At 35.7% G+C, this 27258-nt stretch overlaps 2 protein-coding genes across 2 annotated transcripts in view; one reads left to right on the forward strand and one right to left on the reverse strand.

Annotated features, from left to right (window-relative positions):
* LOC121388303 (lysosomal protective protein-like) overlaps positions 1 to 27258 on the reverse strand; it is a 141179-nt gene that overhangs the window by 48162 nt on the left and 65759 nt on the right. The gene's annotated exons all lie outside the window — the stretch shown is intronic.
* On the forward strand, positions 972 to 25870 carry LOC121388304 (phospholipase A2 group XV-like). Its single transcript, XM_041519596.1, has 6 exons — positions 972 to 1103; positions 8567 to 8723; positions 9807 to 9934; positions 15441 to 15539; positions 19522 to 19749; positions 24441 to 25870. Exons 1-6 carry the CDS (start codon positions 1001 to 1003, stop codon positions 24947 to 24949), a joined length of 1224 nt encoding a protein of 407 aa, XP_041375530.1. The 5' UTR covers positions 972 to 1000; the 3' UTR covers positions 24950 to 25870.

Raw genomic sequence — 27258 nt, forward strand, 5'->3', positions numbered from 1 at the left:
TTGTAAATGGGGGCTTTATAAATTAATTTTACAAATTACCAGAAGTAGCAACGTTGTTCACTAGAAAATTAATTAATTATAAGTGCGTCATATCTAAACATGGATAAGAATTTGCCAGACACCTCGACCCCCCCCCCCCCCCCCCCCCCCCCCCCCCCCCCCCCGCAACATTTCCTGCGCACACCCCTGATATGGTAACCAGACACTTAACTTTAAGCAAAAACTTATAATAGTTATATTATAATTATTATATATACGTAATTTAATGGTATATACTTTTATTTTAAAAAATAAAACTAAATAAATAAATAAGATGTAGTAGCCGAAGTATGGCAAAATAAATACAAGTTTAGAGAATGTCAAAGTTACTATAAAATTAGTTTAAATGAAAAATGAAGACCACACAAATAAAACGAGTACGGTATACTCTTTAATCAAGAACTGGATGCATCCGTTTCGTTTTTTTCCATAGATGTCGATGGAATTATGTATTTTATTTATAGTATAATGTGTAAATTTTATCACTGCACATGCTTTAACCATTTTGGTTGCTATTAACGTCGGTTGGTGTCGACAAGCAACAACATTAAAGTTAACATTCTGTGTGGGAAGCCATGGCGTTCCATCAGGTTTGTCACGTTTTCGAAATTTATAAAACAATACTTTTTTTTAACATCATATTATGATCTATGCAGCCAACTGCAAAACATTTTGTAGGCATCTTGGCCGTTAACTGCTGTAAATGATCGACTAAAGTTGCCTCATTTCACTATCAAACCATAGGTAACTAAGGAAAAGCGCCACTGCATCACGTGACAAACAATGGCGGCCAGGGGTCGAAGTACCCGTATGTTCGGTTCTGAGAATTGTTCTAATTATAGACACGTGGCTAGTTATCACATGATGAGGAGAAAATTCTGTCGACTGGTATTTATATACTAATCAGTTAAGCGCCACTAAACAGAAGGGAACCAGTATATAGTCATACAACATCGCAAATATGTGGTTTATTAAATTAAGGCTTTGTTCCTGTTCATCATTTTTGTTAATTTTAATACTAATTTGTCCAAGTTTAGGAAAACCCAAAAATCCAGTGATATTAGGTTTGTATGATTTAAAAATGTGGAGAATATTTCATTGAAAATAAGTGTTCAAGCAGGGCTCGAAATCGGAAATGGAAAGTAAAATAAAAGGAATATGGCCCGTTTTTATTATTTGTTAACCTTCTGTTCTGACCTTTGCTAGATGAATTTTTGACAAAAATCATGTTATGGGGATACAAGTTTCACATATTTTCACATATTTTTACTTTTTATTTTTTTTATAAATACAGTGTTCGAGATTAACAGTATCCCGATATCCCGGGGATACCAGAATTTAATTTTGGATACCACTTTTACCAGACTTCAATAACCCAGTATCCCACAGGAATACCATATAATGGGTTTTTTTTTTAATCCTGCGTTTTAATTTTTTGCTGAAACAATGCAAGTCATCATTTACTGGTGAAGTTGAATAACAATATTTTCAAGCTTGTGCCCAGTCTAATAGCAACGTAGCAATTCTCGGAACCGAACATACGGGTACTTCGGCCCTATCCGCCATTGTTTATCACGTGACGTGGTGAAGCTTCTCCTTAGTTACATATGGTTTGATAGTGAATTTAGTCAATTTCAGTCGATCATTTACAACAGTTAACGGCCAAGATGCCTAAAACATTTTGTAATGTTGGCTGCATAAACCATAACGTGATGTTAAAAAAAATATCGTTTTACAAATTTCGAAAAGAAGAGACCAGACACCGCTTCTGGGTAAAGGTTTTTTTTTTTAAAGAATAAAAGAATGTATTCAGTGGAACATTTTCACTGTTGCCAATACATCTATATAATAAGAATGACAATAATAATACTGTAATTTAAAGTTGTAAAGTAACAACTTTGCAATTGTTTAATTATTACATTCTATTTGGAAATAAAATAATTATGTTAAATCATAAAAATAATTACCGTATATCTTCGCCTGTAAGTTGATCTAGGCTATAAGTCGAGTCCCTAATTTCAAGCCCTGAAAACTTATTTTTTTATTGATCCGTTTATAAGTCGAACCATGAAAAACTACTTATAAATATTGAAATATTTCTTATTTTAAGCACATGAGAACAATAATATTTGAACAAAAGAAAATTATTTTACAAACTTCGGTTTTCACGTTTTGTACATCACAATATAATCAGACTATTCCAATCAAACTATCATTATTACATAGCATCAAAACGAAATATTCCCTTAGTAGAGAGTGAAAGCTGTACAGATGGTTTTGTGCACAGACAACAACTTTATTTATAAACACTGACAACAGATCACTATGATAAAACTGAAAGTATCACTTTTGCCGCCATAGTAATACATGTAAGGAGGATAACTCTGGAAAGTACACTGGTTTTTGTACCAAATGATGTGTGTCCCTATTGCTCTAGATAGTGAACTGCAGAGATCAGTCTATTTTAAGGGAAAGCTCAGTAATATTCATGAAGTTAATCACCGCCAAAACATTGTTTGAACAACCATTAATGCCAGTGACCAGATTTCAAAATAAACTCAGGCAACAGGTAGTTAGTATTGTTTACATTTTTACTATTAGTGATGACTGTTAATTTAACTAAGTGGACTGTTGTCTTGGCATGTGAGTGAGATCGTACGCCTTTTTGCATAACCAAAACCGTTCTAATGCCAAAAAAAATAGGTTATAAAAAATAAATGTGTCAAATTAACATATTTGAGTATAAATACATGGCATACTTCCACAATAAAACTTGTAAAATAATCTCCAAAACAGTAATATTTTTTGGTGAATTTTTTTTACCCTCTTATAAGTCGACCCCCCAAGTTATAAAATAATTTTTGGGTGAAAAAAATTTGACTTATAGGCGAAGATATACGGTATCTTGAATCATGCATATAAATTTTATTATTATACATACAAATTATATATTTTGTAGCCCACATCATAATTATTATAATATTAATATTAAATAATAATGATCTTAATTCTTATCATTTCAAAGTTGTTAAAATTTATAATTAATATTACCTTAAAATTGCATCAACAAAAATTGTTCTGCCCAACCTGCCTCTAGTCAGGTCCCCTCGACAATATAAGCTATACGGAAACATGTCGGTAATAAATATAGACTGTACTAATTCATATTCCCGTTGTTCATTTCTCTTATATGACAACCCAAGCTGCTATAATACTCATAAGACATGCTGCAACTATGTGTTAGCTACAGAAAATAAATGACAATATGCAAGGCATGCAAAAAGTTAATATGATAACTTTATTCTATGTAAAAGAGTAATCACTAAGGCTTTGCTTTACCCCCAAAGACCCGGATGATCAGTAACTAGGCCGTGTGACGTCACGCCAGTTCCGAGAATAGACTGGGAATGAGAACAATGTCGTCCAAGTTTGTTACGATGTAATATATGAATTTCATTTAAGTGAGATACTAAATTCTCAGGTGGGATACCAGATTTTTAAATGTTAGTATCCAACTGGGATACTGCTCAAATTTTTTAATCTCAGACACTGTAAATACCTAGTACGTAAAATACTACTGATATGTGTGTATTATTTTCAAGTGTTTTTTCCTCATTTTTATTATTTTAGAGAAATTAATGCTGTTTAAAATTATGCAAAAAATCATTTAAAGTCAACTAGTCCCTCCAACGCTTTCCAGACAGTTCGTCCACTGGACAATTCGTCCACTCACCTCAGACAATTCGTCCACTTGATGACTGCATTTTTTAAAAACATATTAATAATTTAATAGTTATTTCTTTTACATTGTAATCGTTTCTTAACATTATTTTGTTTTATACTATAACCAAAAAAGTAAAATAGAGTTAGAATTCAACATTAATATCCAGTTTTTATTAACTGTTTGTATTCATTATCATGCGGACGATTCGGGTGCGACGATTTACCCAATACTTACCCAATACTTACCCAATACCACTACTAACTATTATATCATCACGAATAATTTTTATAAAATAAAAAAAAGAGGTAAGTATAAAAAAATATATAATTCTAATCTTGATGATATGGACAATTTTTATTACATTACTGTGATCAGAAAACATTAAAAAAAAACCCACAGAGAGTACTGTGTCTAATACTTTTATAATCATCGACAATCAAATGGTCTATGTCTAAAATAAAAAAAATTCTCCCTAAATCAGATGCCACAATTTAAGCTGCAGTTTGATTAGTCTCGAGTCTATTCATTTAACTTACATGTTGTTAAAGCGGCATTCCCTGGAATATTTTTATTATTTAAGCATATATAGAACAGAAAATCCAATTATGTTTGGTGCATATATGACGTCGCACACCTCATTGGTTTCACTACGCTGGCTTATCCGGGTAAAAAACAAAGCCAGTATTTTGAAAGTGGAACACTTTTGACGGGCTCCTACCGATCTGGGTTTTCATTGGCTTATCACAAGTGTGAAATTCCCCAACGAGATCACGCGAGATTTCGCAATTTTTGAACAAATTTAACTGTCTTGATTGAGGGGTCATCTCATATCTCCAAAACATATTTATATCCATAGTGGTATGGTACAACGCCTTTCCAGGGGTCGGTGGGTGGTGGATTTGCCTTGAAATTTTGACAGTGGCCAGCTGTTGGCATACACATTACATGTAAGGGGGTGTTACTAATTACGTAATGCTCTTGGGGTAGAGGAAGAGGGTACTGTGTTCGATTTACGTAACATTTTTCAAGACTATATGTTATTTTTATTCATTACTTAAACCTAAAAATGTGTTTTTTTGAAATTCGCGGTCAGTCTAGGATCGATCCCCATTGGCGGGTATATAAAAGACCATGGTATGTGATATCCTGTCTGTGGGATGGTACATATAAACGATCCCTTGCTAAAAAAAAAAACCCGTTGTAGTGGGTTTCCAAGGCGCGTGTGCAGGGATTTCATCGGGGTTGGGGTTATAGACTGTTGAGCGAAGTTTATATGGGGCCATGCTCCCCCAGAAAATACATTAAAAATTTTTTAAGCTTGGGCAAGTAAGGCTTTTGACCTCCAATACTCTCCCCCTGCACATGCACCCGATTCCTCTCTAAGATTATATGTCAAAATGACCAAATGTTAGACATCCAACAGCAGATGGAAGAAAGGATAGGATATGTTTTATTTAACGACGTACTCAACACATTTTATTTACGGTTGTATGGTGTCGGATGATTATTAAATCAATATGCACTAACTTTGATATTGTTAAACACCCCCCCCCCTAACTTTACCCTTTCCAAACGAAGGAATATTTATTTGAATTTGTCGATTTTAACACATAAAATTAAGAAGTAAAAACATTCATTGTCTACTTAGTATATTTTATTAAAAATATGTACATGATTAATGTGTTACTATAGTACTGTCGGAAATAGAATAAAAATTATTTTCGTCGATTATTTCTTACATATTAAACAGACAAGTAAATATTATGTAAATATATATTTAATGATAGTCTACCTAATTTAGTATTTACTTGTTTTGGCTCTCATTGATGTACAAGGTGGTGTTTACTCTTGAAATTAAAATAAAGATGATTTGTGCACTTTATTGGAACAGAATAATAAATTTTGATCAACGTGTCAATTTCATTGCTGTTACAATATATGAGGGACTGTTTCTGATGACAATTTACCCCTATTCCTCTCGAAAACAAAATATTTGTAGACATTTATAAGTAACCTTTAAGCAAAACTGGCAAGAACCATTTTGAGTTTGTGATCTATTATACTGGTATTAAAGGTGCTATCTCAAAGTTGCATAATGACAGCTATTGCAAATCATGTTTTTATTACATTTTGCTTTAACATTTAAAAACTACACCTTTAACTATATGCCCATAAATGATTATAGGAAATAATTTTATTTACTAGCAGAAAATACATTTTTATTGGAGAATCTTTATCACAAACAGATGCTCACATATATCTATGATATAGCACCTTTAAGTTGTTGCATGATTGTGTAAATTTCTAATGTACTAATATTGAATTTATAAGCCAATGATTAATTAATCAATATGCTCCAGTGGTGTTGTTAAACAAAAACAAACTTTAACTTTATCTCAGACGCAGTGTCTGAGTGGCCCTTAACTTATTGTGACTAGTATATTTTCAAGAGAGATAGAACATGATGCAAATATTCATGCATGAAAGGTGAAGGTCACCGTTTTTCAAATGTCATGAACAATGATAACGGATATTCAAATGGATCTTAAAGTAAACAGTCTTTTAACAGCCATTAGAACAAAACTACATTTACATATGACCGAAGTGTTGTTTGAAAAGGTGTGCACAACGTGGGAACAAAATAACATATTAATTTATTCTGAATGTTTCGCGGTGTTAAATATTGTTCATTATCATTTTGTTGTGAATACGTTTTGTCTGTAATTGTTGTGATCAATACTTGTATGTGTTGTCTTCTACATTGTGTATTAGTTTTCTATTTTTAAATTATGACTAATTGAAACAACAGGTTTTTTATATATATATAATAAAGCGTTCTTCAACTGGGCAAAACGTTTTTTTTTTTAAATTGAATTTATATTCACTAAATATGCTGGTCATAATTAATAATTTATGATGCAATTCAAAATAATCAGTTAACTTGCAGTTTTAAATTAAAAGTTTGTTTATGGGTAAATGAAATTGACACATATCATCAAAATATGTTATAGTCTGTTCCAATAAAGGTCACAAATTATATCCTGTTTACTGACAACTTTATTTTAATTTCAAGAGTAAACACCACTTTGTACATCAACGGGAGCCAAAACAAGTAAATTCCAAATTAGAGTATCATTAAATAGATATTTACAAAATATTTATTTGTCAGTTTAATATGTAAGCAATAATCGACGAAAATCATTTTTATTCTATTTCCGACTCTACTTTAGTATACAAACTAAACTTTGAAAGTTCTACTAACACTTTATAAAATATTAATTCTGAAATAGGAAGGTACTATTGTCGATAATACGTTGTCAAGATCAAACCGGTTTTAACGAAAGACTCTAGTACCGTATCCTCAACCGAACGTTCTTCGTACAGCGCAAGATTTCTCTTTTAATTATTTGAGACGAACCCTACAATTTGAAATCGGCAAACGCATGTGTTAACTGAAACTGACAACAGGCTGTCGTTTGTACTTTGCCGAGCTATGACGACGAATCGAGCATACACGTTTGACGATATCCATTCATAGCGAACACACACAAGTTTTTTAAAAGTGCATTTGAGCTTGTATTTCATATTTGTACATGATGTTATAATATGGTAACCAGAGAATATAACTTTAACTAGTACCAACGTGTCAGATGGGCACACACTTTGCTCTACGAAAGTATAGTGCAAGTTCATTTTGCATAGAGGCATCGGTTTTCTTTGTGTAATGGGTGCGATGTAGCTTGGTGATACAGCGCCTGATGTGCGATCGATTCCCGTTGGTGGGCCCATAGGGCTATTTTTCATTCCAGCCAGTGCTCCTCAACTGGTATAATAAAGGCCTTGGTATGTTCTATCCTGTCTGTGGGATGGTGCATATCGAAAAGAGTAGCCCATGAAGTGGCGACAGTGGATTTCCTCTCTCAATATCTGTGTGGTCCGTAACCATATGTCTAACGCCATATAACCGTAAATAAAATATGTTGAGTGCGTCGTTAAATAAAACATTTCCTTCCTTCCTTGTTCACAGTTCGTGTAACACTCTACATGTTAACATGTGTACATATATGTATATATATCATTACATGTAGTTGATCATGCTTTAAATTTGGAGTCTGGTTGTGTTGAAAAATACCACTATCTGAATCAAGTCTTTGGTGCCCCAGAGCTTGTAGGCCAGTGTTGGTCTGTTCGGTTAGTGCTTTAACCGTACCTCATTGTACAGGGGGAAGACTGTAGGCTAGCTGTGTTCTGGAGACTGTTTCTGTTATACATGGCAGTCGTTGATGTCTACCAGCTTCAGGCGGTACATATGGGAGCCAGTGATTAATCATTAATTCCAGTTAGCACTAGGTCTGGGTCAGCAGATTAGTTTGCCAGATTATCTATTAAATTACAAAAATTTCGAAACCCAGTTGTTTTCCAGGGTTCGACAAATTCACTAGCCCTCGGTACCTGCTTGTGAAATTTTGATTGTGGCTAGTAAATATTTGATTATCAACTGCATGACTATAATACATAGGGCACCAGCCAAGGCTTCTGTAAGGGCTAGTGACTTTCTTAAACATTTGTCAAACACAAAACATCAATAATAACAAAATATCAACATCAATAATAAAATATCAATTATTTCATGAAATTATTTCGCCAAATTAAAATAAAATTTGTCAGTTGTTTTTGAAATTCACAATTTTAAAATTTGGTGAGTGTTAGATTAGAACTAGCCCAGAACTTGATATGCACTAGCATTGTGAAACAAAACACATTTTAATTTTTTTATTTAATTTTTTTAAAAACTGTTTTCAGTACCGGGTGATGGAGGCAGTCAGATTCTGGCTAAACTGAACAAGTCGTCTGTGGTGCACTATATCTGTGAGAAGACCACTGCTGACTACTACAGTCTTTGGCTCAACTTGGAGATGATGATCCCGGAAGTGATTGACTGCTTTGTCGACAACATGAGGTCAGTGAGCGGTGTTCCGTTTTTGTGTTATATTTTTAAGGGAGCTGGATATAGCCCAGTGCTAAAGCCCTCACCTAGCCTGGTGCTTATAAAACTGTTGGAGTCCAGACTCAAGACTCTGGGTCATTGATGCCACGACAGTGCCATACATATTGTATGCATGTTTACGTCATTAAAGATTGAGTCTGGATTCTAATTATAAGCACGGGCCCTGGTCAGTCTAGGGTTGATTCCTATTGAGGGGGACCATTGGACTATTTCTCATTCCAGTGCACAATGACTGGTATATTAAGGGCTGTGGTATATGCTGTTCCGTCTGTGGAATGGTGCATATAAAAGATGTAGCTGTTTGACATCCAATTGATAGTCGATGATTAATGTGCTTTAGTGGTGTCATTAAAACAAGACGAACTTTCACAAATGTTTCATAATTACTGCGTTACTATAGAACACACTGGTGCTACCAGTCAGATTGTTTGCAAGTGCAAGTACAAAATGTGGAATGTCAAAAAAAAAAAAAACACTGTACAGGGCTGTCGATTCTGATACCCATTACACTTTAATGACAAAATAATAATGAAATGATTATTTGCATTTAAAATAGTATTTGACATGCGCATGTATAATTCTGTTGTGCACGTGCAGCATGCCACCCGGGAGTGTAGCTTATTCGGTGTGCAGCTTGCAAGCATGTCAGCAAGATGGGAAAAAGAGGGTTTCGAAGACTGACTGGTTGAAAAAAGTTTTAATGAGCATTCAATTGAAAAACTACTGGCAGAAGAATTTACGTCAACTGCTGGCCTTGATAGGAATGACATCGAGCAATTGAATTTTAAGACGGCCCAGCGGAAACTAGTTCAAGAATATGTTGCCTCTCTAAAAACAGTCTGTACAGGACTCTGGATTCTGAGACCCATCACACATTAAATGACCATTCCATTGACTGGGCTAAATCTGACATTATGCTTCAACTAATGCTTAAATTTGGTGGACTCGATTTGTGTTTGCATATAGAATTTAGAATTTTGTTAGTTTATATGTTGAGTATATATATATATATTATAAATATGTTTTTGTCTTCAGACTTGTGTATCACCCTGAAAATCACACCACAAGTAACTCTCCTGGGGTTGACACGAAAATCCCAGGCTTTGGGAAGACTGAACACATTGAGTGGCTAGATCCTGATGTGCACGTTCACTATTCATCCAGTAAGTGTGTAAATCGGTGCACGTTCACTGTTCATCCAGTAAGTGCGTAAATCAGTGCACATTCACTGTTCATCCAGTAAGTGCGTAAATCGGTGCACGTTCACTGTTCATCCAGTAAGTGCGTAAATCGGTGCACGTTAACTGTTCATCCAGTAAGTACGTAAATTGGTACACGTTCACTATTCATCCAGTAAGTGTGTAAATCTGTGCACGTTCACTATTCATTCAGTAAGTACGTAAATTGGTACACGTTCACTATTCATTCAGTAAGTACGTAAATCAGTACACGTTCACTATTCATCCAGTAAGTGTGTAAATCTGTGCACGTTCACTATTCATTCAGTAAGTACGTAAATTGGTACACGTTCACTATTCATCCAGTAAGTACGTAAATTGGTACATGTTCACTATTCATCCAGTAAGTATGTAAATTGGTACACGTTCACTATTCATCCAGTAAGTGTGTAAATCTGCACGTTCACTATTCATCCAGTAAGTGTGTAAATCTGTGCATGTTCACTATTCATCCAGTAAGTACGTAAATTGGTACACGTTCACTATTCATCCAGTAAGTACGTAAATTGGTACATGTTCACTATTCATCCAGTAAGTGTGTAAATCTGTGCACGTTCACTATTCATCCAGTAAGTGTGTAAATCTGTACACGTTCACTATTCATCCAGTAAGTGTGTAAATCTGTACACGTTCACTATTCATCCAGTAAGTACGTAAATCAGTACACGTTCACAATTCATCCAATAAGTACGTAAATCTGTACACGTTCACTATTCATCCAGTAAGTACATAAATTGGTACATGTTCACTATTCAGCCAGTAAGTGTGTAAATTGGTACACGTTCACTGTTTATCCAGTGTGTAAATCTGTGCACGTTCACTATTCAGCCAGTAAGTGTATAAATCTGTACATGTTCACTATTCATCCAGTAAGTTTGTAAATCGGTACACGTTCACTATTCATCCAGTAAGTGTGTAAATCTGTATACGTTCACTATTCATCCAGTAAGTGTGTAAATCGGTACACGTTCACTATTCATCCAGTAAGTGTGTAAATCTGTACACGTTCACTATTCATCCAGTAAGTGTGTAAATTGGTACACGTTCACTATTCATCCAGTAAGTAAGTAAATTGGTACACAGTAAGTGTGTAAATCTGCACGTTCACTATTCATCCAGTAAGTGTGTAAATCTGTGCACATTCACTATTCATCCAGTAAGTACGTAAATTGTTACACGTTCACTATTCATCCAGTAAGTACGTAAATTGGTACATGTTCACTATTCATCCAGTAAGTGTGTAAATCTGTGCACGTTCACTATTCATTCAGTAAGTACGTAAATTGGTACACGTTCACTATTCATTCAGTAAGTACGTAAATTGGTACACGTTCACTATTCATCCAGTAAGTGTGTAAATCTGCACGTTCACTATTCATCCACTAAGTGTGTAAGTCTGTGCACGTTCACTATTCATTCAGTAAGTACGTAAATTGGTACACGTTCACTATTCATTCAGTAAGTACGTAAATCGGTACACGTTCACTATTCATCCAGTAAGTGTGTAAATCTGTGCACGTTCACTATTCATTCAGTAAGTACGTAAATCGGTACACGTTCACTATTCATCCAGTAAGTGTGTAAATCTGTGCACGTTCACTATTCATTCAGTAAGTACGTAAATCGGTACACGTTCACTATTCATCCAGTAAGTGTGTAAATCTGTGCACGTTCACTATTCATTCAGTAAGTACGTAAATTGGTACACGTTCACTATTCATCCAGTAAGTGTGTAACTCTGTACACGTTCACTATTCATCCAGTAAGTACGTAAATCAGTACACGTTCACAATTCATCCAATAATTAAGTACGTAAATCTGTACACGTTCACTATTCATCCAGTAAGTACATAAATTGGTACATGTTCACTATTCATCCAGTAAGTGTGTAAATCTGTGCACGTTCACTATTCATCCAGTAAGTGTGTAAATCTGTACACGTTCACTATTCATCCAGTAAGTGTGTAAATTGGTACACGTTCACTATTCATCCAGTAAGTGCGTAAATCGGTGCACGTTCACTGTTCATCCAGTAAGTGCGTAAATCGGTGCACGTTAACTGTTCATCCAGTAAGTGCGTAAATCGGTACACATTCACTATTCATCCAGTAAGTACGTAAATTGGTACACGTTCACTATTCATCCAGTAAGTGTGTAAATCTGTGCACGTTCACTATTCATTCAGTAAGTACGTAAATTGGTACACGTTCACTATTCATTCAGTAAGTACGTAAATCGGTACACGTTCACTATTCATCCAGTAAGTGTGTAAATCTGTGCACGTTCACTATTCATTCAGTAAGTACGTAAATTGGTACACGTTCACTATTCATCCAGTAAGTACGTAAATTGGTACATGTTCACTATTCATCCAGTAAGTACGTAAATTGGTACACGTTCACTATTCATCCAGTAAGTGTGTAAATCTGCACGTTCACTATTCATCCAGTAAGTGTGTAAATCTGTGCATGTTCACTATTCATCCAGTAAGTACGTAAATTGGTACACGTTCACTATTCATCCAGTAAGTACGTAAATTGGTACATGTTCACTATTAAATCCAGTAAGTGTGTAAATCTGTGCACGTTCACTATTCATCCAGTAAGTGTGTAAATCTGTACACGTTCACTATTCATCCAGTAAGTGTGTAAATCTGTACACGTTCACTATTCATCCAGTAAGTACGTAAATCAGTACACGTTCACAATTCATCCAATAAGTACGTAAATCTGTACACGTTCACTATTCATCCAGTAAGTACATAAATTGGTACATGTTCACTATTCAGCCAGTAAGTGTGTAAATTGGTACACGTTCACTGTTTATCCAGTGTGTAAATCTGTGCACGTTCACTATTCAGCCAGTAAGTGTATAAATCTGTACATGTTCACTATTCATCCAGTAAGTTTGTAAATCGGTACACGTTCACTATTCAGCCAGTAAGTGTGTAAATCTGTATACGTTCACTATTCATCCAGTAAGTGTGTAAATCGGTACACGTTCACTATTCATCCAGTAAGTGTGTAAATCTGTACACGTTCACTATTCATCCAGTAAGTGTGTAAATTGGTACACGTTCACTATTCATCCAGTAAGTAAGTAAATTGGTACACAGTAAGTGTGTAAATCTGCACGTTCACTATTCATCCAGTAAGTGTGTAAATCTGTGCACATTCACTATTCATCCAGTAAGTACGTAAATTGTTACACGTTCACTATTCATCCAGTAAGTACGTAAATTGGTACATGTTCACTATTCATCCAGTAAGTGTGTAAATCTGTGCACGTTCACTATTCATTCAGTAATACGTAAATTGGTACACGTTCACTATTCATTCAGTAAGTACGTAAATTGGTACACGTTCACTATTCATCCAGTAAGTGTGTAAATCTGCACGTTCACTATTCATCCACTAAGTGTGTAAGTCTGTACACGTTCACTATTCAGCCAGTAAGTGTGTAAATTGGTACACGTTCACTGTTTATCCAGTGTGTAAATCTGTGCACGTTCACTATTCAGCCAGTAAGTGTATAAATCTGTACATGTTCACTATTCATCCAGTAAGTTTGTAAATCGGTACACGTTCACTATTCATCTAGTAAGTGTGTAAATCTGTGCATGTTCACTATTCATTCAGTAAGTACGTAAATTGGTACACGTTCACTATTCATTCAGTAAGTACGTAAATTGGTACACGTTCACTATTCATCCAGTAAGTGTGTAAATCTGCACGTTCACTATTCATCCACTAAGTGTGTAAATCTGTGCACGTTCACTATTCATTCAGTAAGTACGTAAATTGGTACACGTTCACTATTCATTCAGTAAGTATGTAAATTGGTACATGTTCACTATTCATCCAGTAAGTGTGTAAATCTGTGCACGTTCACTATTCATTCAGTAAGTACGTAAATTGGTACACGTTCACTATTCATTCAGTAAGTACGTAAATTGGTACACGTTCACTATTCATCCAGTAAGTGTGTAAATCTGCACGTTCACTATTCATCCACTAAGTGTGTAAATCTGTGCACGTTCACTATTCATTCAGTAAGTACGTAAATTGGTACACGTTCACTATTCATTCAGTAAGTACGTAAATTGGTACATGTTCACTATTCATCCAGTGTGTAAATCTGTGCACGTTCACTATTCATTCAGTAAGTACGTAAATTGGTACACGTTCACTATTCATTCAGTAAGTACGTAAATTGGTACACGTTCACTATTCATCCAGTAAGTGTGTAAATCTGCACGTTCACTATTCATCCACTAAGTGTGTAAATCTGTGCACGTTCACTATTCATTCAGTAAGTACGTAAATTGGTACACGTTCACTATTCAGCCAGAAAGTGTGTAAATTGGTACATGTTCACTGTTTATCCAGTGTGTAAATCTGTACATGTTCACTATTCATCCAGTAAGTTTGTAAATCGGTACACGTTCACTATTCATCCAGTAAGTGTGTAAATCTGTATACGTTCACTATTCATCCAGTAAGTGTGTAAATCGGTACACGTTCACTATTCATCCAGTAAGTGTGTAAATCTGCACACGTTCACTATTCATCCAGTAAGTGTGTAAATTGGTACACGTTCACTATTCATCCAGTAAGTAAGTAAATTGGTACATGTTCACTATTCATCCAGTAAGTTTGTAAATTTAAGACATGCTTGTCATTTGGGGCAGGTATCATAATGTTCAGAGTTTTAAAACAAACATTTACATGTATAAACTGGAATTATCTGGAAGGAAGGAAAAATATGATGAGAATGAGTAAATAAAAATGTTTAATGATGATGCCCCAACACAAAATACACTGTCTGTTGGGTGTCAAACAAAGGTAGGTTCAGTAAAACCCCTAAAACCAGACCATAAAGAAGAATTTGATTAAAACTGGATGTTTTTCTCGGTCCCTTTAGAACAGAACCTCTTGAAACCAGATACACCATAAAACAGGACTTTTGATTGGTTTAGAAGACCTTCACTGTACATGAGTGAATGACTATGGTGAGATAGTAAATGTAGGAAGATACGCTATTTTAAGAGTTTTTACCAGGTAGTTGGTAGATGATATATCAATTGGAGGATCCAGTGTTTATTTTCAGACCATCTAGTCCTTGATAAGAGGTGTATCAAAAGCTATATAGTATGTACTGTATAACAGAACTTTAGTGTCAAACTAAAATGTGTAGCAGAAGCTTGTTAATAACACTATTTCAAAAAACAAAAATAATTTCTTTGTTCCCTTCAGGTATTTTGTTATTTTGCAGTTTTATGCAGAATATTTTATTATGATCGCAATCACTTCTTGGTTATTCCATGTTAGAATATGCTTATAATGCAGTGTATGTTTTCTCAATATTTCGTGTTTATTTATCTGCTAGCACTGTACTTTGTGATAAGAGTGTCATGTTGTTGTGTTTCCAGCTTCCTACTACAACCCAATAGTGGAGGCCTTGGTTCTGTGGGGCTATGAACGGGACGTCAGCATCAGGGGAGCTCCGTATGATTTCAGAAAGGCTCCTAGTAAGTATGCTACATCATACCATAAATAGATTTAACACTCAAAAGAGTAGCTGGGTAATTCACCATCAAAACAAAGTCAGTGGACATCTGTGGGCCTAATTTATGAAGCATGTGTTGTTTATTTTTTTCAATGCATTGTAAATATATGTATGTATGTAAGACAAAAACAGTTGGCTTAGAAATAAATAGCTTGTAGTAAATTCCATAGTATGATTAAAGACATTCCACGTGGATCAGACTATACAGGTAGATGAGCAATCACATGAGGTTTTAAACAGAATTCATGAAAATAGAGAATAACTAGTTAATGACGTCGGATATCTGCTTTATCCTGTGATGGTAATGGGAAATTCCGTGAGGCTCTGTCGAGCAGAATTTCTCATTTGGCTTGAACAGGATAAAGCAGATATCCGACGTCATTATCTAATTATTATCTTTATCCTGCAGACCCTAAAAATGAAGGAGAAAACAGGGGTTCAAAAATCCCATCGCCCGAAGCCCGTGCCAGGTGGAATTTTCATGCTGGGCAAGTAATTATGTTAACTGCATATTCCCGATGACAAGTGACAAATGTAACACCTAAAACATTTTTTTAAATTTGTTACAAATCTTGGTAAAACCTTTGGAAAGTGTTCCGATCGTACGAGCATTTACATAGCTCTGAGGAGAACTAACCCTAACCCTAAATGCTGGAACGATCGGAACTCTTGCCAATGTGTTGACACACCAAAACGGAAAACAATGTGTTGAAAAGTTCAATAACAACTTTAGAGTTATTCCCCTTTTACTATCGACTAAGACCGGTAATTTCCGCCACTGAACATTTGACTGAATTCATACAAATAATCGGTTCGATGATCTTCAGAGAAATAGCATCCAATGTGCTTTACAACTTATATAAAAATAAAGTACACATCCCTTGTGTGTGCAATCATAATGTTTAATCCTTGCAAACATGGTAAATGAGGTGGGATACAGTTTAAAATTGTCATATTCAAATTAAATTAGACGTTAACGTGGTTCCGGAATCTGCTATTTGCAAATGAATGGGGGCGTAAAGCAAGTTTATAATTTCCGAGTTCACTTGAACAGAGCATACATATTATGAACTGTATTCTTATAAAAGTTGCAAGACATTTTAGTTTAGATATAATAAACCTTGTAGCAGAACATACTTAATGTTTTTTTTAAGTACTTTAAAAATTTAAATCTACATTTGTGTAAAATGAACGGGTACGGTGAAGTTATATTTCATTAGCCCTACGTCATAATCGTGACAAGGTGCGATGCCCTCTAAGCATACATGAATATATTCATTGTTTCTGCTTTATTAATAGTTTTTAATAAATAAATTATGCTCAATAAGTTAAAAATACAAGGCTGCAATAGATGTACACCCCCTCCCCGGCTGTTGTTTACCAAGCCTGCACTATTTAGAAAACATTTCCAAAGTAAGAGCTCATGTTTACTTTTGAGCCCAGCCACAACTGTTTGCGAGAGACTTTTCTCAGCTATGAACAGGGTAAAAACACCTCAGAGAAGTGTTTTGGGGCAAACAATTTTAAATAATATATACACAATAATGACACATGAGCCAAAATCCCTAAACATTTTTGAACCAATGCCAGCCATAAAAGAATGGCTCACGGGTGGAAAGGGATCTCACAACATCCACGGCCATACAAGTTGTCACTAAGGCATACATCAACACAATAATTGTATTTAGATGAACAAGTGGACACTACCAAATAAATAACAAACTTTAAATCAACAAATGGACACTATTTAAAAAAATTAAGTTTAAATCAACAAATAGAGAAGACAGTTGATACTACTGGACATATACATTTAGTACTTCCTGGGCAAGTGTTGTAACCTATTGGCAAAATTCTTTATTTGTGCAATTAAACCAATTACTTTCAAGATTATACACTATTAAGCACTATATTAAATTAAATAGGAGTAACACAATTGGTTACCTTAAGAAGTATGTGCAAGTGGGAAAATATATATTGGGCAAGTGAATATCTGATTGGCACTTGCCCTGTGGCAAGTAATTTTTAAACAAAAATTTGAACCCCTGGGAAAAGCTATCATTTCTGTTATTTCAGCCACATTGTACGATGACCTAGAGGTCAAATGAGCGATTTTGTAATGTAGCTGTGCTTGTGACATCAATAGAAACAGTGGATGCAGGATAAAGTTGGTTTCAAGATGATCGATTTGTTGCTCTCCTAAAACGTTCCTGACAACTTTGTAGAGGAGTGGGAATGACCACTTTTTTTTCTTATCGGAGACTGAAGTATGGTGATCTTGAAGGTGTTGATGGTGACCAGGGATAACTAATGGTCATTTCATTTACAAACAAGAAACAAAAATATGTATCTAAATTTATACGATTATGTTATAATATAAGTTGTAGAAGTATCACGAGGGGTATATGGCTTTTTGTGTACCCTCTGTGTGTTCTTTTAAAAGAGCACACAGAGGGTACATAAAAAGCCATATACCCCGAGAGATGCTTCTACCACGAATTTATCTTGCCGACATGTTAAACCATATAGCCAAATAATTAAAATAACGCCAGACAATAGCCTAATTGCTAACAATTTATTAACGGAGCCGTACCACGCGGACGCGAACGAAACCACTTGCCAGTGACGAAAAATAGTTCCATCGATGAACGAGTTTTTAACTTCAAATGTTTGTAATACGAAATTGTCTGAAACAGATATTAATAAAAACAAACAAAAAAAACACCTTTTTATCAGAAATGTATGTAGTAAAAAAATAAAAATATTTAAAAAACAACAAAAAACCCACAACTGTTGCTAATCGCGCATTAATACAATAAAACCACGACCGTAATTAGGTGGCCGAGTTCAACATTGCAGCTTTTAAAAGTATTGAACTAGTGTATTTTATAGTAAAAATAAAATTAATTATGTATACTTGATTGAGTATTAATGTTATTTATAATCTAATTATTGCTTTAGCATTAACTGGGGTGGCTGGAAACTGTTGGAAATTACAGACGGGGTATAAGAGAATTTTGCTCCGCCCACAGGGGGCGATACGGGATTTGTCCAACGGCAAACAACCAATGAGATTAAAGAATTTTACATGAAGGCGAAATAATATAAGTTGTAGAAGCATCACGAGGAGTATATGGCTTTTTGTGTACCCTCTGTGTGTTCTTTTACCCCGAGCCGAAGGCGAGGGGGTAAAAGAGCACACAGAGGGTACATAAAAAGCCATATACCCCGAGAGATGCTTCTACAACAAATTTATCTTGCCGACATGTTAAACCATATAGCCAAATAATCAAAATAACGCCAGACAATAGCCTAATTGCTAACAATTTATTAACAGAGCCATACCACGCGGACGCGAACGAAACCACTTGCCAGTGACGAAAAATAGTTCCATCGATAAACAAATTTTTAACTTCAAATGTTTGTAATACGAAATTGTCTGAAACAGATATTAATAAAATAAAAAAAACCCACACCTTTTTATCAGAAATGTATGTAGTAAAAAAATTAAAAACAAAAAAAACAACTGTGGCTAATCGCGCATTAATACAATAACACCACAACCGTAATTAGGTGGCCGAGTTCAACATTGCAGCTTTTAAAAGTATTGAAATAGTGTATTTTATAGTAAAAATAAAATTAATTATGTATACTTGATTGATTATCAATGTTATTTATAATCTAATTATTGCTTTAGCATTAACTGGGGCGGCTGGAAACTGTTGGAAATTACAGACGGGGTATAAGAGAATTTGGCTCCGCCCACATGGGTATAAGGGATTTGTCCAACGGCAAACAACCAATGAGATTAAAGAATTTTACATGAAGGCGAGATAATGTTATATATTCCTTGATCTTCCACATTTAAACATTTACATAATCTTCTATGCTTTATTTTTAAACATTTAAACAACCGGGTTGTAATGTTGGTTTTTCTATACTTCCAGATGAACTGGGTCAGTTTTTCTTCGACTTCCAACTGCTGGTGGAGGATACATATGTAAAGAATAACAACAGCAAGGTGATAGTGTTGGCTCACAGCATGGGCAATGCCAACATGCTGTACTTCTTCAACCAGCGGCCGCAGTCGTGGAAAGATAAGTTCATCAAGTTCTGGATCAGTCTGTCGGGAGTCTGGGCAGGAGCTGTGAAACCCCTGAGGCTCATGGCATCAGGTAAAAACAGATCTACAGAGTTTATGTATGTCATGGGATTCCTGGAAACTTGTGGGAATCCTAGAAACATATAGAAATACTGTCAGGGGTCTGGGCAGGAGTCATGGAAAGACAAGTTCATCAATTTCTGGGTCAGTCTGTCGGAGGTCTGGGCAGGAGCTGTGAAACCCCTGAGGCTCATGGCGGCAGGTAAAAATAGATTACAGAGTTCATATGGGTTGTGGGAATCGTAGAAACATGGAAGTACTGTCAGGGGTCTGGGCAGGAGCTGTGAAACCCCTGAGGTTTATGGCGGCAGGTAAAAACAGATCTACAGGGTTCATGTGGGTTGTGGGAATCGTAGAAACATGGAAATACTGTCATGGTTCTGGGCAGGAGCTGTGAAACCCCTGAGGCTCATGGTGTCAGGTAAAAACAGATCTACAAGGTTCATATGGGTTGTGGGATTCCTGAAAACTTGTGGGAATCCTAGAAACTTATGGAAATACTGTCAGGGGTCTGGGCAGGAGCTGTGAAACCCCTGAGGCTCATGGCATCAGGTAAAAACAGATCTACAGAGTTCATGTGGGTTGTGGGATTCCTGGAAACTTGTGGAAATCCTAGAAAGTTATGGAAATACTGTCAAGTTTCTGGGCAGGAGTTGTCAAACCTCTGAGGCTCATGGTATGAGGTAAAAAATAGATCTACAGGGATCATGTGGGTCGTGGGATTCCTAGAAAATTATGAAAATACTGTCATGGGTCTGGGAAGGAGCTGTGAAACCTCTAAGGCTCATAGCATCAGGTAAAAACAGATCTACAGGGTTTGTGTGGGTCATGGGATTCTTGGAAACTTGAGGGAATCCTAGAAACTTATGGAAATACTGTCAGGCATCTGGGCAGGAGCTGTGAAACCTCTGAGACTCATGGCATGAGGTAAAAACAGATCTACAGGGTTCATGCGAGTTGTGGGATTCTTGGAAACGTATGGGAATCCTAGACACTCATGGGAATACTGGAAAGACATAGCATTCCTGGAAACTTGTGGGAATCCTGGAAAGTGGTAAGAATCCTGGAAAATCCTGGAAGGGATGCAATCTGATTAAAATTAGCTCTACTGGTTTGCAAGTAAGGTTTTGATTGGTCGAATGAAAGGTCAGCTGGACATGAGCTCCAACGGGGTGCTGTTAGATCCACAGGTAATAGTAATTAACCAGTAGATCTAACATCATTGCGTGGACTCCCATGTCCAGGTGACATTTCATCTATAAATAACAATTTAAATATCAACCAATTACACTTCGCCTTTTATAGCGTTATTCGGGAGCATACAAATTCTAAAAATATCGGGCAAGACTATTTATGTAATAGGCGAACTTGTTGGTCTATTTCAGCATTAAAAAACAGGGGGAAAAGTGCAGTAATAAACTCTGGATTGTATACTAGTATAAACAGATTTTATGGCTATACCATCAGTTTTTTTTTCGTCTTAAAACTAATTTTATATAAAATTTTATATTGAAATTAGTTTCCAGCATACTTCGTATTTCACCCGAATCATTTCGTATACCCTCAGCACAATCCCAAATTTTTTCAAATTCTTTTCAAATCACTGGCATGATTTTGCAAGTAAGGTTTTGATTGGTCGAATGAAAGGTCAACTGGACATGAGCTCCAATTGGCTGCTGTTAGATCCACAGGTAATAGTAATTAACCAGTGGAGCTAAGTTTAATTAGATTGGTGTGGGATATATTGCAAGATTGATTGACCTTGATGGATTCACACTTTTCCAATCCCAACCAGTACCCCACTACTGGTACATCAAAGCCTGTGGTATGTACTGTGCTGCCTGTGACAAGTGCATATAAAAGATCCTTTGCTGCTTTATCAGTAAGAGTAATGTTTGTGATGGCAGCTGGTTTTCTCTTGTTGAAATAATTACTGTAAAATACTTTATTTTCGCGTGGAATTCATTTTCACGTTTTTTGCATTGGAATAAAATTTGTGAAAATAAATTCCACAGGAAATTAAAGGCTGACAAAAATTGGACCTTTAAAAAAAGAAAAAGAAGACAGCAGTCTCGTTTAATGAGACCCGAGTCGGGCCGAGATCTCGTTAGTTTCTGTTTCACGGGACTAGTACATGTAGTAACAATGCAACACTTAACACTTTTAAATAATGAAAAAGATAATAAACAATACTACGTTTTGAATGGTTTTCTTTCTTAAGTGATGGCGATGAAACAACACACGTGTTTAGAAAAAGGAAGTAACAGGGTTCGTACGCGCCTGGAAAACCCTTGAAAACCCTTAAAAATAAACTAATGTATTCCAGTTCTTGAATACCCTTAAAAATCATCTTGCAGTCTGGAAAACCCTTGAAAATGATAATTTGATGTGAAATAAAATATAAACGCCTAAAACGGAGGCTTTATTTACTTTATTTAACATGTAATTAAATTATTTGTTTCATTTCCGCGGCACAATCAAATGCCAATCGTCCAGCCAATCGATGTTTACCGGCTCAGTTGACGTGTGAATGTTTGTTGTTGTTTTTTATCTTGCGATGCGAGGATCACGCGGCCACGAGATCCAAGCGACAGCGTCGCCATATTGGAAAAGAAAGTTTGTCACTTTTTGCCGCTGGGTATTTAGCAAGTTCAGGGAGCGTGTCAAGTTAATGAATCTATTGTAAACCCACAAAGATGGTTGGCACTTGCTTGTTTAATGACCTGTGGAAACTCGGTATGGTCCTGGAATTTTGGTAAAGTTGACCTGGAAAGTGCTTGAAAAACCCTGGAATTTTGACTTCCTTTAAGTGTATGAACCCTGTATGAACGTCACATTATGTTAAAATGTGGAAGTGAAAATAATCCGGGGTGGGCTTCTACAGCGATACTATACTCAGTTCACTATGAACTATACTATAGTTCATATTGGGCCTTTACATTAAAGGTTTTGTCTGTTGGTCGGTCAAAAACGGTATTGAACAAGTATTTTGACAAGTTTTTTTATAAATCGTTTGAGGATTACGAAAAACCACACAGGGTAGCCTGAGCACCTTGCGTAAGCTTACAGTATTTTGTAAATAATAAACATCAACATTATTGACTTCAGTAACTGTACTTCAGTTTTTGTTTTGTTTTGGTTTTTTATGGCGAATTCGCGAAAATAAATGCTTGTGAACTGACTGATTTTCATTAAATCACGAAAATAAAGTGTTTTACAGTATGTGTTGAGACACCAAATGGCTGTAATTTAAAATATTCCATGGTGCTATTTAAAAACTTTGGTGTAAATTCATAGAATTTGTTTTGGTGTACAGCAATAAGGCTTACGTCAAAATCTGTAACTGTGCTTCACGTGATGTATGCAACGTCAACTCTCCATATGTCATTTTGTAGACCTGAATAGTCGTGACTTTTAAGTTTGGTTATGGAAGGTTGTGAAAAATAAAAACTAACATGGGTATTGAGTGCACTGGGGGAAAAGTTGACACTTTTGAAATTGGCTTAAAGTACACTTTTGAAATTGGCTTAAAGTACTCTTTTGAAATCGTCATATTTTCTGTTGTAATCTGCTTGAGAAAACGATAAATCGTGCACAGAATCGCATTAGTGGAAAGTGGGTCTTAGTCTGTTCTGTTATGCAGTGTTTGTTAATCTGTGTTTGTCTGTTCTGCTATGCAGTGTTTGTTAATCTGTGTTTGTCTGTTCTGTTACGCAGTGTTTGTTAATCTGTGTTTGTCTGTTCTGTTACGCAGTGTTTGTTAATCTGTGTCTGTCTGTTCTGCTATGCAGTGTTTGTTAATCTGTGTTTGTCTGTTCTGCTATGCAGTGTTTGCTAATCTGTTTGTCTGTTCTGTTATGCAGTGTTTGTTAATCTGTGTTTGTCTGTTCTGCTATGCAGTGTTTGTTAATCTGTGTTTGTCTGTTCTGTTACGCAGTGTTTGTTAATCTGTGTCTGTCTGTTCTGCTATGCAGTGTTTGTTAATCTGTGTTTGTCTGTTCTGCTATGCAGTGTTTGCTAATCTGTTTGTCTGTTCTGTTATGCAGTGTTTGTTAATCTGTGTTTGTCTGTTCTGCTATGCAGTGTTTGTTAATCTGTGTTTATCTGTTCTGTTACACAGTGTTTGTTAATCTGTGTTTGTTTTGTTATGCAGTGTTTATTAATCTGCGTTTGTCTGTTTTGTTATGCAGTGTTTGCTAATCTGTGTTTGTTCTGTTACACAGTGTTTGTTAATCTGTGTTTGTCTGTTTTGTTATGCAGTGTTTGTTAATTAATATGTGTTTGTTTGTTCTGTTACATAGTGTTTGTTAATCTGTGTTTGTCTGTTCTGTTATGCAGTGTTTGTTAATAATCTGTGTTTGTCTGTTCTGTTATGCATTGTTTGTTTCTGTGTTTGTCTGTTCTGTTATGCAGTGTTTGTTAATCTGTGTTTGTCTGTTTTGTTATGCAGTGTTTGTTAATTAATCTGTGTTTGTCTGTTCTATTACGCATTGTTTGTTTCTGTGTTTGTCGGTTCTGTTATGCAGTGTTTGTCTGTTTTGTTATGCAGTGTTTGTCTGTTTTGTTATGCAGTGTTTGTTAATTAATCTGTGTTTGTTCTGTTACGCATTGTTTGTCTCTGCATTTGTAGGTTCTGTTATGCATTGTTTGTCTCTTCTGTTATGCAGCATTTGTTAATATGTGTTTGTCTATTTCATTATACAGGAGACTCTCTGAACATTCCACTGGTCTCAGCCATGTCTATTCGTATTGAACAGCGCTCCATGATGAGTACAGCATTCCTTATGCCATCTGACAAGTTCTGGGGCAACAACGAAGTCCTGGTCTCGCGGCCCGGCAAGAATTACACAGTGAACGATTATGAGCAGTTCTTCAAGGATCTCTTCTTCAGCACAGGCTACTCCATGAGAAAAGACGTCGACCATCTGATCAGAGATCTCAAGCCGCCCATGGTCGATGTTTATTGTCTCCACGGTACCAATGTTTCTACCCCCGGCATGCTGAATTACAGTGAAGGGCAATGGCCAGATTCGCAGCCCACAGTGGTTCCCGATAATGGTGACGGCACAGTGAATATTCGGAGTTTACAGGGTTGTCTGGCTTGGCAGAAATCTCAGAAAGTTGTCCACAAGGTTTTCAACAAGGTGGAACATACGGAAATCCTCATGGACAAAGATGTCATTGATTATTTAAAAACTATTCTCAAAAGTTGATGTCATCGGCTGCTTATTTTTAATGTGTATGCAAGTAACGGATGGTAAGAATTCAGAATTCGGTTCCTAGTGCATTACCATTTTACTTGCATTGTTGGAAATGTTAGATTATATGCAATTCATATAAAAAAAAGTGATCATTCTATTATCCCAAGTGGAGTGTGATGGGTGTGTATATACAGCTCACACCTACCCTATCCTTTTTTAGTTAAGAACCTTTTTGAAAACACAAAAACCCTAAAGTATTGGTCCAATTTGTTCAAAGGAAATTGATATTTTATTTCACAACACTCCTGCATATATGTTTAATTTATAACAGGCTTGAAATTATAGTAATTGTGACACATCCTACAAAATATCTTTGTAATTTAATTTATAAAAGACAAGATAACACATGCAATAATTGCTTTTGATATATCTGTTGAAGCTTAAACTTTATGATTTTGCCTCTAACCCCACCCATATTTTATGCAGTTTGAGTTTTGTGAGTTGATTGTAGTGCAAACCTAAACAAAATTAAAATAGAATTGAATACTAAATTTGTTGGCAGCTATCACATTTTCATTATACAGTCTCTTTGATAAAATCGTATTTGAAATTTTGATTACTGTTTTACAGGCAATCTAGTATTTGAGAGTTCCTTTGTCACTGTTTAATATCAAAGTTGCCACCATTGATATTATGACAACTGCTTGTTTGAAATGTTTATGTATCATGTGCATAATGTATATAAATATCTTTGTTGTGTGTTTATGACATCTGTTGAGTTCATATTTAAATATTAGATCACAAGCATGTCAAGATCTGTCCACTAAAGTCCGAACCAAATTGTTAACAACTACAATAAATTACTCTCCTACCTTTAATTACCGTTACATATCCGCAAACTTTTGTCCAGACACAAGTTGTGAAAAAACCATTACAGTGACACAGATTCCACATATGAGACTGTATCGATGTCGCCAGTATCGACTTTGCTGAGATAGCATAAGGCAAAATACATGCATTTTTCTGCCGTCTGCCATTTTCTTTTATGGAATACTCTTCAAGAGGGGTGAAAGCCTCCAAAGTATGTGACATAATTAATATAAAATCAATGATCTCTAGTGGTATCATTAATAAAAATAAAAATAATAATAAAATTAATATGACGTCATCACGTTTGCTTTTATATCATAACATGTTATATTATAATGTTGTTAGATTAAGTCATATCCTTTCACCCCTCTTGGAGAATATTCCATAAAAAGTCAAAATGGCAGCCAGCACAAAATTACATGCCTTTTGCCCTATGCGATCTCAGCGAAGTCGATATAGGTGACATGGTTATCATCTAGTATGTGGAATCTGTGTCATTGTAATGGGTTTTTCAAGATTTCTGTCTGGACAAAAAGTGGGTAAAATCTAATGAAAAATAAAGGTAGGAGAGCAATTTTTTGTAGTTTGGACTTTATGTTAATATGGATATTACACAAGATACCTATTTGTTTCAGAGGACTACATCTGTGTAGCCTCCCCTATTCAGTCGTGATACTAATCTATAATTTAAATTAAAACCCGCTACATTTTTCCATTATAAGCAAGGGATCTTTTATATGCACCATCCCACGGACATGTTAGCACATACTGGAACAAGAATTAGCTCAATGAGCTCACTGATGGGGATTGATCCCAAACCGACCGCACATCAGGCGAGCGCTTTATCACTGGGCTATGTCCAGCCCTGCCATATAAATCAAGACATTGACGGTTCATGTGCGTACTAAATCAAATCAACCAATTAGCTCCATTTTCTATTTTGATTAACCAAATTCTAAATTATGAGTCAAAATTACCTTCAAGAAATTACAAAACATTTTCACATTGGCTTTAATCCTATGGGACAAATTCAAATACCAACCTTTGCCCGCTACCGACCCTGGTCGAGCTGCTTGTGCTCCCTCGCACATGCCAGCATGGGAGACCACCTCTCCCACCCACCCCAAACCCTTTCCTGTCCTGGACGGAGGAGCCGCTGAAAGTGGACACCTTCACCCATGACAGGCGTGTGCTACAACAGCTTGTTCTGAATGTGCATGTTGAAAGCTATGATCTGACCTGACCTGTTCATGGGTGTGAATCTCTAATTCCTCTCTGAGTATTTTGAATAGTTTGATTTTTACATCCTTGACATTTTATTTTTTGTTATAAAAATGAAAGTCTGATATGTGTGTAGCATTCTAAACACATGGATTTCTGTTTAAATATGTATTCAGTAGTACATTGTGTTCATTTATAAACAAATTATTGTCAACAGTCAGACTTCTGAG

This window comes from Gigantopelta aegis, chromosome 14, assembly GCF_016097555.1.
Source record: "Gigantopelta aegis isolate Gae_Host chromosome 14, Gae_host_genome, whole genome shotgun sequence".
NCBI classification, from domain to species: Eukaryota; Metazoa; Mollusca; class Gastropoda; order Neomphalida; family Peltospiridae; genus Gigantopelta; species Gigantopelta aegis.